The sequence below is a fragment of the Physella acuta genome, unplaced genomic scaffold (assembly GCF_028476545.2).
Source record: "Physella acuta isolate Inbredline_101_S28 unplaced genomic scaffold, ASM2847654v3 ptg000876l, whole genome shotgun sequence".
NCBI lineage: Eukaryota > Metazoa > Mollusca > Gastropoda > Physidae > Physella > Physella acuta.
In genome coordinates this window covers 205,310-222,007 of record NW_026732393.1, presented here as the reverse complement: position 1 = coordinate 222,007, position 16,698 = coordinate 205,310, and the positions used below count along the sequence as shown (strand labels likewise).

At 35.6% G+C, this 16,698-nt stretch overlaps 1 protein-coding gene across 1 annotated transcript; it reads right to left on the bottom strand.

The window, feature by feature from the left end:
• Positions 1 to 7,923: 7,923 nt before the first annotated feature.
• Positions 7,924 to 16,545, bottom strand: LOC131952549 (F-box/LRR-repeat protein 21-like). Its single transcript, XM_059315267.1, has 7 exons — positions 16,478 to 16,545; positions 14,872 to 14,970; positions 13,898 to 14,138; positions 13,534 to 13,767; positions 13,285 to 13,434; positions 8,095 to 8,291; positions 7,924 to 7,989 (listed from the first exon to the last, which is right to left on the bottom strand). The coding sequence occupies exons 1-7, from the start codon at positions 16,478 to 16,480 to the stop codon at positions 7,924 to 7,926; spliced, it is 990 nt and encodes a 329-aa protein (XP_059171250.1). The 5' UTR covers positions 16,481 to 16,545.
• Positions 16,546 to 16,698: the final 153 nt, after the last annotated feature.

The following is a 16,698-nucleotide window of genomic DNA, read 5'->3' as shown; positions in this document are numbered from 1 at the left end:
ATGTAAATAGTAATCTATAATTTATTTTCTATTTTTTTAGTGCATTAGTACACAAAAGCTTACGAAAAAAAAAGTTTGAATTAGTTTTTTAAAAGCTCGTTTTAAGCTGAAGAATTGAATTGTACACAGTCATAGTTACGAAAATAAACGACTACAATGTTTAACACACTGTTTTAACTGTTGTTATATCCGTTTTGTGACACCGAAGTAGAGAATGCTACGGGGTAGTAACTGGTAAGAAGCGCCACAAACCTTTCCAACTGGGGGGGGGGGGGGGGGGGCTAAAGATTGATAGTCCGTCCCAGGCACCGGAATAGGTCGTTACGCCACTGTCAGTATCTCTAAAGGCAGTCATCTGCCCTTTCTTAACAGCCTTGGAGATCAGCCGTCCGTGAAAAATGTCAACTACAAGATTTCGCCACATTCTCACAAAGAAATAAACAAATAATTAAATACTTTAACAAACAAACAAAAAGATACTGAGAATTAAACAACTACGTATGGATTATAAAAAGAGAGATTGAGCACCACTAAACCCTCTTGTTTATTCTGATATAAAACTAAGGGTTTGTAAGGCACTTGCAGGGGAATCGGGATACAGATGTAGGCCTACAGAAGTTTGAAAGAAAACGTATAGAGACTGTAATATCTTACAATATTCTTTATGAGAAAATTATATAAAATTATCAAGTTACGGAGTCAATGGCCTCAATGGCGCATAACCCGTTGACACGTAATCCTTAATTGTGATGGCAGCATGGTCGAGTCGGCAAAGCTCATGGTTGATAAATTCGAAAAAAAGTCTCGAGTTCAAACCCTCTGGCAGATAAGGCCCGATGCCTCCCAACACTAAAAATTAAGAACGAAGAAGAACAAGATCAAGTTACGAGGGTTTATGAAAATTCGAAAATAAAATACCCTTAACGATTACCGGAAATCGCTTGAAACTTTATAGAAATCAACATATAGGAGCTAATTCTCTTATATTAAACTAGCCATCAGTGCCCGTTACTCGTGAATTATAGGCCTAAATATTTTAATGTTATAGATGTACTTGTTTGAGAAAAAAAAAATTTTAAAAATTGGTCAAAACTTTACTACACGATGAACAATATTAGTGACAAAGCAAAGAAGTAATTAATAGTTAAATAGCTAAAAATCCGACACATTTAAAAGACTACCTATACCAATTAGAAAAACCAAATTTTATACATTATTAATCAACACAACACCATATTAAATCCACACACTGATTAAGAGACTTAAGTGATTTGAAAACCCAGCTGTTCAATGGTATTCATGTTATTTTTAAAATGTGTATTATTTTTGGCCCAAAAATTGTATACATTTCACAGCGTGCGTCCTGATAAGTAGATCTAAATCAAATTTGAATGAAATCGTTTTTTTCTTGTTATTCTAAAATTGGAAGAAGACACCATTATTTTTGTGTTCTTTCCTAGTTTAACATGTGGCATGTGCCGTCTTTGTTTATTGCGTTCTTTATTGCAATAAACGCTTTTCCTGCTGCATCGTTAAAAATGTGTTTCTACATTCGAATATGCCGTTATTTTTATTTTCCTGCTTTAATTAAAATTTAGTTTATAAATTTATCCGCCATATTATTTTCAACAAAAGTAATTTACCTTTAAGTTCTCCATATTATATCGCTGAACATACTTATCACATAGCCAAATACTTGCGGACAGAGAGAGAAAGAGAGAGAGAAGTGCGCACATGGGCTTTTATATATTAGGATTACGTCCACATAACCGAACCAGTGCACATGTTGTCGGTATTTTAAAGACAGGCATTAGAGTACTACGTCGTATATTTTTTGAATTTGTGACGTTTTGGCCATTCTTTTTGTGCCGTTTATTTCTTCACCTAAAACGAAAGTTCTCTGAACAGAAATTTCACCCAATTTAATTGAACAGGCGTCATATACCAGTGCCTGTCCCTACGCATTAAATATGACGTTATGCACACCAACTACAGAGGGTGGAAGTCTGCACATAGCGTGCTATGTTGAGGTTTGAACACATTACAAAAATTAAAAGGTTTAGCGATCGTGGGTGACACGAATGTGTAGGGGGTTGTATATCATTTTGTTATAATGTGTTATAGAGGGTCGGGATGGCTTGGGAGTATGTTAGTAAAGTTCCTTTCAAACCTAACGGGGGGTCCTTTAAATATAAAGTAATTTCTCCTGGTTTTAAGATATCTAATAATATTCCATTCTATGGTTAGAGGTGGGCAACAATATTTTGTGCAGTTTTTAAGAATTGAATCAGACAGTTGGAGATTTTTTTTCAGGCATACCTGTTGGTAAAGAGGGGGGGGGGGAGTGATGGGTAATATTATTTGAAGATGAAAATTGAAAAAAAAATAGTTGAACTCTCCTGCCAGCTAGTGTGGAGTTTTGTGTGGATGTGGTTTTCCACTCAGCCAGAAATGACCAACAAATGTGACATCCATAAATGACTATCGATGTTTGATATTTGCTTAGACCATGTTGACATTCAATTGGTCTTTGATGACGTCACCAAGCCCTCTTGTTGGGAACGACTTAAATGTTGGCTGAGGTCAATGACCCCATTTACTGCATTACTTGCTATTGTGGTGGGAAACTTTGATCACGTGTATCGATTATTTATTTTCATTTAGTGACATCCAGCTTATTGTGGCATCAAAGATGTAGTGACATCCAGCAGATAGTGACATCCAGCATATAATGACATCCATCATTTGATGACCTCTCTCTCTCTCTCTCTCTCTCTCTCTCTCTCTCTCTCTCTCTCTATATATATATATATATATATATATATATATATATATATATATATATATATATACATATATATACATATATATATATATCCCCTCTAATTTTGCCTAATGACATCAACTTGTGCACACATTATATTAATCCATCAATAAATTAATTTGGAAAAAACAACGTTTTCATCTTAAATTAATATGTTTAGTGTCACCCCCCCCCCCTCCTCGGTCGTTGATTGACTAATCAGTTATTCAAAATACTCAACAATTTATTTTCCTCTGTCAGGTGTAGTTGGTGTTACACTGTTTCCCCCCCCCCCCCCCCCCATTTTTTCGGGTGAAAGTTTTAAAGTGAACACAGTTAATAGTAAAGAGGTTTTTGTATAGTCAGATATTAACTGGTGGATTAACTCTATTTAATCATTAATATGATTGGCAAAAAGCATATTTCTTCTTAATATTTTGCAACTTTTCGCCGTAGTGTCACCCCCTAAATGATGACACACGGTGCAGTCCGCACCCCCCGTCCTCGCCTCGCGACGCCTCTACTGCGACCCCCGGGGCTTGAAGGGAATGTGGGGGATATTTAATTTGCTTTCAGCAACTTAGTCAAACCCATTTTAGTCGACATTAAATATAATTATTCATTTGTCGCAGGAACGGATATTTTAATCCCTAGCTCGGTTAGTTATAACTGCCGCTCCGGACAATTAGTCGGACATATTCTAGTAGGGCCTACATCAAAAGTTAATTAGAATGTAATGAACAGATTGATAGTTCTGTATTGTAGTCATTTGAAGAGAATAAACTTGATTTATTGTTTGATTGATTGGGTTTTAGTTTGACAAACTCATAAATTAAAATTAAAGTTGAAATAATAGACCTGACTTAATTAGCCCGGACTTAATTAAAGCGGACTTAATTGTTTTAAACTTTGTTGACAGAACGTTTGGACTACTGCCTGTAGCTATATTTAGATGACGTGTGTGGAATCATTCGACACAACAAAACTAATTGGATAATTTCGAGACTTAATTACATAAATTGTATTTAATTTTTATTTTTATTTGAGAGCAATTATTAATTAAAGCGGTTTCTGGCTTACGTCGATGTGTTATGTAACATTAATTAATGAATGTGCAATCAACGTCGGCAACACGCCCACCTCAAGCATGACACTTAATCGGTCACATGGTCATCTCGTGGCACATCACGTGACATCCATTTAGACCCAATCTGCCCTTACAGACGAAGCCTACCATCGCTAAAGGCATGCTAATACAAGAGGTTAAACGCAACAAGTTTTGTAAATTAATTTTATATCCTAGAATTAAGGAATGACTGTTCTGTTAGATGATCGCTATATAAGTTGACTGCTATATAAGTTGACTGATATATTAGATTACTGCTGTATTAGATGATTTTTATATTAGAAGACTGTTATATTAAATGATTGTTATATTAGATGACTGCTATATTAGATGACTTATATTAGATGACTGTTATATCAGATGACTGCTATATCAGATGACTGCTATATCAGATGACTGCTATATCAGATGACTGTCCTATCCGACTGTACCCGAATATTTTAAACTGTCTGCTGTCCTGTATGGACCTGAAGGGATGTCATGTCCTAAAGCGTTGCTCATGTGCCGTGTCCGGGTGATGACATTCAAAGTTGTACCACAGGATGTGTTGCATTAGCCCTCTTTTAGATACCCAACACAGTCGCAATTTTTTTTTACATAATTAAGCGACCAAATCCTTTTTAAAGAAAGCACGTTTGTTTCATTTTTTTTTACAATGCACTTAAAATATTATTAGAAATTATTTTATATTTGTTTTTCACATTTTAGTCATTCTTTCGAAGTGAAGTCGACACTACATAGGCCACGACCTAAAATATTTTCATTAAAACCCAATCATTCGCTTGTGGTCTTTAAAAGACAGTTATCTGCCCGTACTTAGTTCGTGGCCGACACTACGACAAGAAATCAGCCAATCATAACACACAGTTTACCCTCAATGGTCATCTGACAGAACGAATGCTAGTTGCTAATCTTGTTATCTCCCCTTTTATTATTGAAGTTGATATTATTTAAATTATTTTTAAATAACTAACCTAATGTGTGATTAGATTAGAAAATATATGGCATTGCATAGTCATCGAAGAAACGTGTGTCTTGAAAGGCTAAACGAAATCGCTTCAATAGAAGTGGCTCAAAATTAAGTTACAAGATTTGCTATAAACCCACATGCTGACATCTTGAACTAAGTAAAAGTTTGTAAAAAAGAGAGTGCATAAAATACAACAACAACAAAAAAATAAAAAAATAAAAATAATTTTTTAAAAGTCGAGAAACTGATTTAACATTGAAAAAAATCAGAGTTACTATTAGGTAGAAAAACAAACAAGTTTAAAAAAAAAACAACAAAACAACGTTATATTTCTGTAGATTCTGTAATATATTTATATCTGATAAAAAAACGCTGCTTGTCCCCCGGTCTTCACTGTCTCACACTCAATTTTAAATTTTGATCAATTTGTTAACTAAATTTCAAAACCATTGCTTAAACCCTTTCATGAAAGTAAAATACTAAAATTATATTTTGACCCAGTAGCGTCACCAGGTCGGGGGTCACCAGGTCGGGGGTCACCAGGATGGGGGTCACCAGGTCGGGGGTCACCAGGTCGGGTTTCACTCGTGGCGGAAACTTATAGTGTGATATGCATTTAACTCTAACTAGTTTCTTGTCCAAATTGACTTAGCTTTATTTGCTGTTAAAAATTTGGTTTAAAAAACACACCTTACAGAACTCTGGCCAACCAACCAAAGAGAGGACTCATCCAGCCCTCCTCTAAACTCACGTCTCTACCGTTTAGAGTGACGACACACTGTTTGGTCGGATGACTGGCGATTGCCCTTCTTATTATCTGTTTGCAGCGATTTTCTACATTGGCGAAGGGAAGCACCTTTAGTGACAATGTCTCCAAATTATGACACCTATAACAAACAAATAGCTCAGTCAGTTTTAGGACAGTAGGCTTGAGGGAATGTAAGACCTTTGAACGTTAGGGCAGTAGACTTGAAGGATTTAATTTTATTCGAACTTAAGGACTGCACATTGCAGGTCGCTAAGACAATTTGGCATAAGGGCTGGGATTACGGTAATAGACTGTAAGATGTTAAAGACAATATGGCATAGAAGCTGGGACTACGGTAGTAGACTGTAAGATGTTAAAGACAATATGGCATAAGGGCTGGGACTACGGTAGTAGACTGTAAGATGTTAAAGACAATATGACATAGGGGCTGGGACTACGGTAGTAGACTATAGAATGTTAAGTACTTTTGGAAATTACAGATCGTCAGGTCAGTCGGACTCTAGGTCTTAAGACTCGGTTAGTTGCTGGGCAGGACTATACTGTACACTAGTAGGACAATAGGACAACAAAGCAGTATAGTAACTAGGCAGGACTTTACTGTATACTAGTAGAACAATAGGATAACAAGGCAGCATGACTCCATTACCTTTTGATCATGTCTCCAAAGAATTCTATATTTGTAAATAAGCTGAGATCAAAGTGGAGGTGACGTAATGTGTTCTATGAAGAAAAATTATATTATATTCAGCTTCTTAGTTGTACTTTAAATAACTCTGTTGCCTAGACAACATTGTGCAACTTTAATTAACCTTTAATTAACCCGTCTATACTCATATCTTCTAATGCTTTATTGTCTACATTACACATGTAAAAACATGCTTTTAATATAAAAAAAATTAGCAACAATTGGTTAAGATTTCAACACAATTTTAGATTTTGAACAGAACATTCACTACATCAAACTTGATCCTAATTCAAGGAAACTAAGGTGATAATCCATGCAAGTGTTAATATCCTAGCAACGTCCCGTATTAGGTATTTGAGGCGACCGACCTATCTCATACTAAATATACATGGTGTTACTGTTGGAATAGGGAGATACAATGTGTAGAAGCCGGTTAAAAGAGCCTAGACAGTCCACCAAAAGTTGAATACAATCAGGTACAGGTAAATAACCAGTCAACATCGCATCCACTTAAAGGTCACTCTTTTAACATATTGATATAATATTACAATAAGTAAAACAAGACCATATTGTGGGTGTTGCCCGATGAGACAAACCTGAAAGTTGTCGGCGATGTGGCTAATGCAGTCTTCAGCCAACCATAACATAAGATCACATTGGAGTTTATGAAGTGGCATTGATGGGACAAGCATGTTAGACATTTCAGACCGGGAACCCTTAGTCAAATAGAAATTACAATGGCTGATTTGTGGATTTTAGGAATCTATAAAAAAAAATAGAAACTTGGTGAGTTAGTCAATGATAAAAACCCAGGATAGGAACTTGGTATATTTGTTAAAATTAAATCCGAAATACATGTAATTGGTGCATTTTTACATTCTCGTATACTGAGTATAGACGAAGTAATGTAATCGTGCAATAAATTCACATTAAATTCTAAAATCAAGATTTATCAAAATGTCGGCGTTTTATTCGTATTCGAGTAAAAAAAATTCTGGGCTTTGCAATTCTGTCCGTGTGTGTACGTATGTATGTGTATGTGTGTGTGTGTGTGTAAACACGACAACTTGAGTACCGTTGCAGCCAGGTTGATGAAATTTCATATATAATTATTATATTAAAATTGTTGTTCTGTATCAACTGTTCAGCGATTTCCGATAACCGGAAGTGGAACTTATTCTACTTTTAAAAGCCTATAACGAGTTCTGTTTCAGATAGATAAACGAAATTTCACAAATAAGTAAAAGATCTAATTTTTTGCCTTCTATCAACTTTTGAGTAATTTTCGTTGAACGGAAGCAGCTATTTAAGCTATTTCCGATTTCTAAAAAAAAGGAAAATGAATTTATAAAGCACTATTAATAATCAGCACTATTATACACAAATTGTTTGGCGTTCACTTGGTGCGCAATCCTTTTGTCAACGAGATTCTATTTTAAAAAGTTTTAAGTAATTAAAAATTTATTAAAAATCATGCCTATATCCCGCGTTGTCATTCACCAAGTGTTACATATGAATATTCCAGAAAGTTTAGAAAGTCATTTGACTACCGTAGAAAGTTTAGGGGAGATCACTCCCGGTTTATTTCATTTGAACTCAGAGATACTTTACGTGATGGCTCATTAAAGAACATAATCTGAAACGCCATTGACAAACATACATAAATAGGTGTTAAATACACGATTGATTTGTACATAGATATAAATATATTTATTGATGAACGTGTCGAAAGCATACTCACAACCGCCACTCCGATAAAAAATTCAACTTTGAGTTTTGGACAAGCAGATGTCAGGGACTGCCAGGCTGGCGGGGTGATATAAGTTTGGGGGATGTAAATAGAAGCATAAAGTGACATCAGCCGCAGGGTATTGCTGGCTGTTGCAGCAAGCAGGTACAGCACTGTGTTCGACAGGCAGGGGTAATCGAGCTGTAAAACTGCAATACATGGCAAGTTTTTTGTTCGGTTAGAACATATAATGCCCCCCCCCCCCCCTCGAACGAAATAGAATTAATACGAAAATATGTACGATTACCAGTCCCCCCCCCCCCCCCCCCCCGGGAGAAAAAGGTCGGAAAAAAAACTTGAAATGTTCGTTCTTTCATGGTTCAGTGTTTACTGAACATCATCTATAACCACAGAAAACTAGAATTACTCTGTGACCTCCGTAATACAATCCACATATCTAACTATATACTACAAAAAAAAACGGGAAATTTGTAAATTTATTTTCTGTAAAATGTGTATTTATTTAGAAAATAATTTTCTTTTTCCCTAAATGTTATTTACAAATTTATTCATAGACGATATATATATATATATATATATATATATATATATTTATATATATATATATATATATATATATATATATATATATATATATATATATATATATATATATATAGACTTCCCGTCATCCGTTGGATAACTGTGGGTTTCAGGTGTCATCCATAAAAAAACATCACGTCTGTCACTTATCGTCACAAAAAACCAGACCCCACATTCAAAAAAATGTTTTTTATCTTTTAAAAACACTGAAAACACCGATTTCGGACTATCCCTTCATATTCTGACGTCACGATTCCAGCCGAGCATGTCTCTGACCACACTATCCCTTCATATGCTTAGGACAAAGAAACAGATTAACTCTACTTCACCTGCCCTGTATCCCGCCAAGTTCGGATAGGCAACTTTATCATTCACATCTAAAAAATAAAATTAAAATTAAAGAAAATACGTCATAGACGTATTGGTCTAGAACCCGTGCCATCCACATGCAAGCCGATTACACTAACAACTTAGCTATTTAACTCGTGACGATGTATTATTTAATACTATAGTTGAATACTTTGAGTTTCCTTATGTAACTTGATTTACGCGCATAGATCTAGACCTAAGTCTAGTATTTGTAACTTTCAAATTAAATTTTATCTTAAATTAGCCTAACAAAGATTTATATAAAATAATGAAGATCTAAAATTATCTAGATCTAGATAGAATTATCTAGATCTAGATTCTACGACTCGTTTAGCATATTTATATATCGTGAAAAACCCGCCATTTTGCTCGTGGTAAACATAGCATAAAAATAGTCGGAAGTCATGCGTCCGATATGGACGCCATTGTTATTAGCAACCGACCACGCCTCCAATAAAGCGAGTTATCCTACTATATCTAGCTCTAGAACCTAGATAGATAAATCCGATGTATTCTCGAATTAGATGGTCATTAAAGCTAAACAAAGATTTATATAAAGTAAGGCCTGAAATAGATTCTAGATGTATTAAGTCTAGATCTAGAATTTACGTAAAGTCTAGTGCCCTAGAGCTAGATCTAAAATCTAGATTTCAGAAAATTAGATTTAGAACGCGTTAAACTTTTGAATGGGAACACAATCTTCTTCGATAGTCGCAGCCATTTTATTGTACTAAAAGGTAAACAAAAACTGTGACGTCACGGTTCCGTCAAGTCTAGTCGTTTTTCTAATCTTTTTAAAAAATGTGGTTAATCTACCTATGAATAAATCAATAAATTAATTAACGTCTTTAAATAAATTTGTGATTAACTGTCTGTCTTAAAACAAAAATTGTTCTCTACCTACATACTATTTTACAGCTCTCTACGATGAGTAGAACCATTTATAATAGTAGATCAGACAAAAAAACAAAAAAAAATAAATATTCAAACATGTAAACAAACTTGACTTTTAGTAGTATATATATATATATATGTATATCTAATATATAAAGCTCAATTCTGTATGTAAAAATAAGTTGTTTGTTTGTCGTTGACATAATTCGATGGATTTAAGTGTTAGATAGTTAAAGTCCTTATGGTCTAAATTTATGAGTTAAAAAATTAATATTGATGTTTTGGGAAATAATTTTCATTTATCAAACTGAAAGTAATAATTTTCGGCATGTTCATTAAAAACAAGTTTTTAAAAAATATCATCTTTTACAAAAATTCTAATTATGTCTTTATTTAGTCCTTTAGCACTTACTTCCCTTTGATAAATTAGGAAAACACAATTACTTCCCTTTATAAAACCATTGCATTAGTGGAAAAGAATGTACTTTTTAATTACTTTGTTTTGGTGTTGGAAAAAAAATAATTACATAATTAGCGGGGATTGATCAAGTGCAAATGTTGTAGGTATTTTACGGATAAGCTTGGAGTATTATAATTGTTCATTAAATTGAAACAGGTGCGTTCGTGTAAGTGAGTGCAAAAGACTATGAACAAGTTGGGGTACTATAGTCGATCATTAAGCTAAAACCGGTGATTCCGCCCCGGGCGTTTATGTTCACGTTAGTGTTTTCTTTGTGTTTAGGTGGCTTTGCGTTAGTGGTTGCGTTTTGATTTCGTTCGTTTTTGTTTTTTGTTTTTTCGTTTTTGTTTGTGTTTTTTTCTTTGGGTTTGTATTTGTGTTTTTGGTTGGTTTTGCGTTTGGATTTGGTTTGTTTTCGTTTGCTTTTTCGTTTTTTTGTGTGTGTTGGTATTGGTGTTTGTGGTTGTGGTTGGGTTTGTTGTTAGGTTTTTGTTTTCGTTTGCTTTGCATCGCATTGTTTTATTGTAAGTTATGGAGTAGGATCTATTTATGTGACTTAAATTTTTAATGCTGGAAAGGCTCTCTTTGGGCGCGGACGCCTAAAAAACCGTGTTGTTTGGTGGTGGGTCTAATGTTGTGGTTGTGTTGTGGTTTTTGTGGTTGTGTTGTGGTTGTGTTGTGGTTGTGTTGTGGTTGTTTTTTGGTTGTGTTGTGGTTGTGTTGTGATTGTGTTGTGGTTGTGTTGTGGTTGTTTTTTGGTTGTGTTGTGGTTGTATGGTGGTTGTTTTTGGTTGTGTTTGTGCTGTAGTTGTGTTGTGTTTGTGGTTGTGTTGTGGTTGGGGCTGTGGTTGTGTTGTGGTTGTGTTGTGGTTGTGTTGTGGTTGTGTTGTGTTTGTGTTGTGTTTGTGTTGTGTTTGTGTTGTGTTTGTGGTTGTGGTTGTGTCGTGGTTGTTTTGTGGTTGTGATTTGGTTGTGTTGTGGTTGTGTTGTTGTGGTTGTGTTGTGGTTGTGGTTGTGTTGTGGTTGTGTTTAGGTTTTGTTGTGGTTGTGTTGTGGTTGTGTTGTGGTTGTGTTGTGGTTGTGTTGTAGTTGTGTTTTGATTGTGTTGTGGTTGTGTCGTGGTTGTGTTGTGGTTGTGTTGTGGTTGTTGTGGTTGTGGTTGTGTTTTTTGTATTTGTGTTGTGTTTTGGTTTGTTTTGTTCTGTTCCAACGTTGGTACATTTAAAAAAGATTTACCGTGGCGGAGCACGGGATGCAGCTAGTATATGTATATGTGTATATATATATATATATATATATATATATATATATATATATATACAATAAATTTATATTGATCTACCGATAAGCCTAATCAAAAAGTTAATTAGTTCCAAAAAAAAAAGTTTAAATGTCAAAAATAATTTGTAAATATTTTTAACAAAGAAAATGTAAACAAAATTAGCAGAACTAGGTCTATGTCGTTTTTTTTTTAAAAAATTACAATATCTAAAAACTCGTTTGTTTTAAATCTATGTCAACAATATGTTGGAAGGATTTTCGTCAACTCGGTCATTTCCATTGAAAACAAATTGATGAAACCCTTATTAAATATTGTCTCAGTTTTGTTTATTGATAAAGATTCGGATAATCCATAAACCTCTTATGGATCACTTGCGTGGCCAGCTACCACGTCTAAAAACTGGATTTTGGGGTGCTTGACAGGGAAAAAAAGAAAAGCCCTAAAAGAAATAAATACAATCAAAACGACACTATAGATGAAGTATTGCAATCGTGCAAAGAAATAGTTTTACGCCTCCTTGAGGTATGCCTGCATGTCTGATACTTTTATAAATTTCCGTGTCGAGACTATAACTACTTGATCACTTTATAAAGCAGTGTTTCTTTCACTTTTTTCTCCGGGGGGGGGGGGGGGGGGGGCACTTGAAATTTTCGGGGGGGGGGGGGGTGCGGTAGACTTTCTTCGGGGGGGGGGGGGGGCGGACACTGTTAAAAGTATATATTTTCATTTCGTTCGGGGGGGGGGGGGGGGGCGGTAAAAAATTTTCGGGGGGGTGGCTAAGCCTGGAAGAGATGCCTGGAAGAAACTCTGTTATAAAGTACTGAAAATATTCCGCATTATTATACAGGCTACATATTGTTTGGCGTTCATTTGGTGTGCAATTCTTTTTTCTACCATATTCTATTCCATTTTAAAAAGTTACAGTAATTTTAAAGTGGATAAAAAATCATGTCTATATCCCAAGTTGCCATCCCCGTAGTGTTATATAAGAATATTCGAGAAAGTTTATGGGAGATCACTCCTGTTTTAATTTTTAATTATGTTAACGCTTTTTCAGATCTCTAAAAAATATAACTTCTACTTTCAAAACTTTTTACATAGTTCTAGACGACAATGCGTTGTGACATTTGATTTGGTTAAATTAGATGCTAGAAGAACTATTTAAAAGTTAGTCAATATATCATTTGTAAAGCATACATTTTCCGCTCTAGTATTCGCACTCTGTTTACGTTAATTTGGTGTGCAATTTATTTTTTTCAAATACGCGATTATACGAGAAAGTGAACGGGAGAACAGTCCCATTTTATTTAAATAAGTCCATTATTTGTAACAAATTAGTGAGCAAGAAAATTAAATAACTGATGTAATTCGGTAAGGTTAAAAAAAAAGGATTTAGATAACTTTGAAAGTTGACTCTGTAAAGAGAACAAGTACAGTATAGTGTGCTGATGTATAAAGTTGATTATAATAAGATAAACATAATTTCCTTACACAACAAATCGTACATACAGATGTTTTTTTTTTTTTTTGAAAAATTAAAAATGTATTATTAAAAAAGACAACAGTTTGTAAAATATTGAGACGCGAAACATACCAGATAAATTGGTGAGACAAGACACCACCAAATGGAATTTCCCATCATTTGCCACATCAGCTGAGAAGGACATCTTGACCAGCCCGTTAATGTGGAGGGTGTGGAGCGTTGCATAGGAGTTCAGCGTGGCCGCCAATAGCAAGTCAAGACCTGGTTCATTGTTTTAATAAACATAATTTAAAGTTTGGTGACTTTGGTGGGGCTGGTACTTTATTGACCTTGGAGAACATTTAGACCTACGTTACTCACCTTCATATAGTTTAAGAGCAGCGTTGCTTAGATCCAAAACTTGGAGTTGGTGCTGGTTTTCTAATAGGGTTTCGAGTTGTTCGACTACCCTCAACCTGGGGTAGGCGTGTGATGATCTTAACATCTTTGTATTGGTCAGGCTGAGAGTGACCAGTTTCTTGTTGTTAACATCTAGGATGACTTGAAGTAAACGGGACAAAAATCTGGTGCTACCAATGTCTTCATCTTTCAACGCTGTAAAAGAGTTAATTTTTATTGTGGGTGTGTGTGTGTGTTTGGTTCTTTACATTTTCACACTTATCTTTATCCCTGAGTTTTTTATTTTGAGCTTGTGCAATTTGACTTAAAAACAAAAACTACTAACATGTGATATCGGCTCTAATGTGAAGCAAAGATTTCCCCATCGTTTCAGCAAAACTGATCAGACTTTGGCTGCACTTGGTGTTCAACTTGAAGTGTCCCGTGCGCCACAAGACTGGACTAGAGAGTGTCAGTAGCCAGGATTTACACGTGAGAGCAGCGTGGTACCTGTCTGGGTTGTCCAGGTGTTGGAAGACTTGAACCAAGACCAGGTAAGGTAGACGGCTCCAGTCAATCCCTGTAAACTGGAGGGTGTCACGGGTTAATAGAATCATAAGGTGTCAAAGGTTTAATACACGGAGAGTTCAAAGGATTGCTTTTGAATTCACTTGCATCAAACAATTAAAAAAAAAACGTTTCAAGCCGATGTTAAGAATACGGCGGGCGGTAGAGTTGCATATTCGACAATTTTTATCCCAATCGATGGTGCCAGTTGAGCTATATTCTCTGTACATTTAATCCTGCACCAATAGGGGAAAGACACAAATCACCTGCACCAATAGGGGAAAGACACAAATCACCTGCACCAATAGGGGCAAGACACACATCACCTGCACCAATAGGGGCAAGACACAAATCACCTGCACCAATAGGGGCAACACACAAATCACCTGCACCAATAGGGGCAAGACACAAATCACCTGCACCAATAGGGCAAGACACACATCACCTGCACCAATAGGGGCAAGACACGAATCACCTGCATCAATAGGGGCAAGACACAAATCACCTGCACCAATAGGGGCAAGACACACATCACCTGAACCAATAGGGGCAAGACACGAATCACCTGCACCAATAGGAGCAAGACACACATTCCCTAAGTCTACGGCAGGTTGGGGTAGTGATGATCGCACAATCCCTTACACAACAGCCTCCATATTACCCCACTCACAATGCCCCACACAATACACTTCACACACAAACAACGAAGAAACTCCACTTTATATATGGTGTTTGACTAATGTAATAACCTACCAGACAGTGCTGCGTACGTTTGTTGGCTGCGTCCAATGTCGTATAGTCTTCATCACGTTTAAAACGTTTGCTAGGATTAAATTTCGACCACTCAGCGCCCTTAGAAAATCGGATTAGTAGATCAGTATTGCTTTACTAGAAAACATTAGGCTTAAAATCTCAATAACAAACAGTTAATATGTAAAAATTAGCTCTCCCTTTCTTCTTCTCCTCTCTCTCTCTCTCTCACTATATATATATATATATATATATATATATATATATATATATATATATATATATATATATATATATGGAACACGAGAGCCGCATCTTGACATCAAAATAGCTAGGGCTAGAGCTAGAGCTAGAGCTAGAGCTAGAGCTAGAGCTAGAGCTAGGGCTAGGGCTAGGGCTAGGGCTAGGGCCAGGGCCAGGGCCAGGGCTAGGGCTAGGGCTAGGGCTAGGGCCAGGGCCACGGCCAGGGCTAGGGCTAGGGCCAGGGCTAGGGCTAGGGCTGCGAGGGCAAGGGCTAATGCTGGGGTTGGGTTTAGGTTTAGGTTTAGATTTAGGTTTAGGTTTAGGTATTGGTTTAGGTTTAGGTTTAGGTTTAGGTTTAGGTTTAGGTTTAGGTTTAGGTCTAGGTCTAGGTCCAGGTTCAGGTTCAGGTTCAGGTTCAGGTTCAGGTTCAGGTTAGTTTTAGGTTTAGGTTTAGGTTTAGGTTTAGGTTTAGGTTTAGGTTTAGGTTTAGGTTTAGGTTTAGGTTTAGGTTTAGGTTTAGGTTTAGGTTTAGGTTTAGGTTTAGGTTTAGGTTTAGGTTTAGGTTTAGGTTTAGGTTTAGGTTTAGGTTTAGGTTTAGGTTTAGGTTTAGGTTTAGGTTTAGGTTTAGGTTTAGGTTTAGGTTTAGGTTTAGGTTTAGGTTTAGGTTTAGGTTTAGGTTTAGGTTTAGGTTTAGGTTTAGGTTTAGGTTTAGGTTTAGGTTTAGGTTTAGGTTTAGGTTTAGGTTTAGGTTTAGGTTTAGGTTTAGGTTTAGGTTTAGGTTTAGGTTTAGGTTTAGGTTTAGGTTTAGGTTTAGGTTTAGGTTTAGGTTTAGGTTTAGGTTTAGGTTTAGGTTTAGGTTTAGGTTTAGGTTTAGGTTTAGGTTTAGGTTTAGGTTTAGGTTTAGTGTTGGGGTTGGGGTTGAGGTTGGGGTTAGGTTTAGGGTTGAGTATAGGTTTATAGTTTGAAATAAAATTAAATGAAATTCACAATGCCATTCAAGCTATCTGTACTGCAATAAGTAGTTAAATAAAAATGATTGCAACCAGTAGTACGAAGTAACACTTCTGATTCTTTTGTTCTCCTAGTAAAGATGTCCTGTGCTTCTTTTCGTTATTTTTCTTTATTTTTTTCAGTTTGTGACTGTTGTTTATTGAACACTTTTCCAATCTTGATATCTTACAATAGGTCTGGTTAGTTTTTTTCATTCTTATATTTGCCTGTGTATTTAGTTCAATGATATTTCGTACCAAGCCTGAAAACTTCATGGATTGTATGTACAGAATGCCTGATTTTCAAAGATTGCCGGACTCATTTATATATAAATAGTAGATATGTACTAATAAATGCAAATATTAATTTAACAAACCATTATTATATTTTTACAGTGGTTCGTAGTGTTATTAGTTTTATTAGTCGATGGAAATAAACACAACATCCGCCATGGTAGATCGCCGGAAGTTGTCAATGGTGTCATAAGCATAATTATTGTATTTTACGAAAAGTACAAATGTTTACTATAAAAATAACTTTTATAATAAAGTAAGTATTAACATCTTTATAATACCAAGCTTTTAAATGAGCTAAACA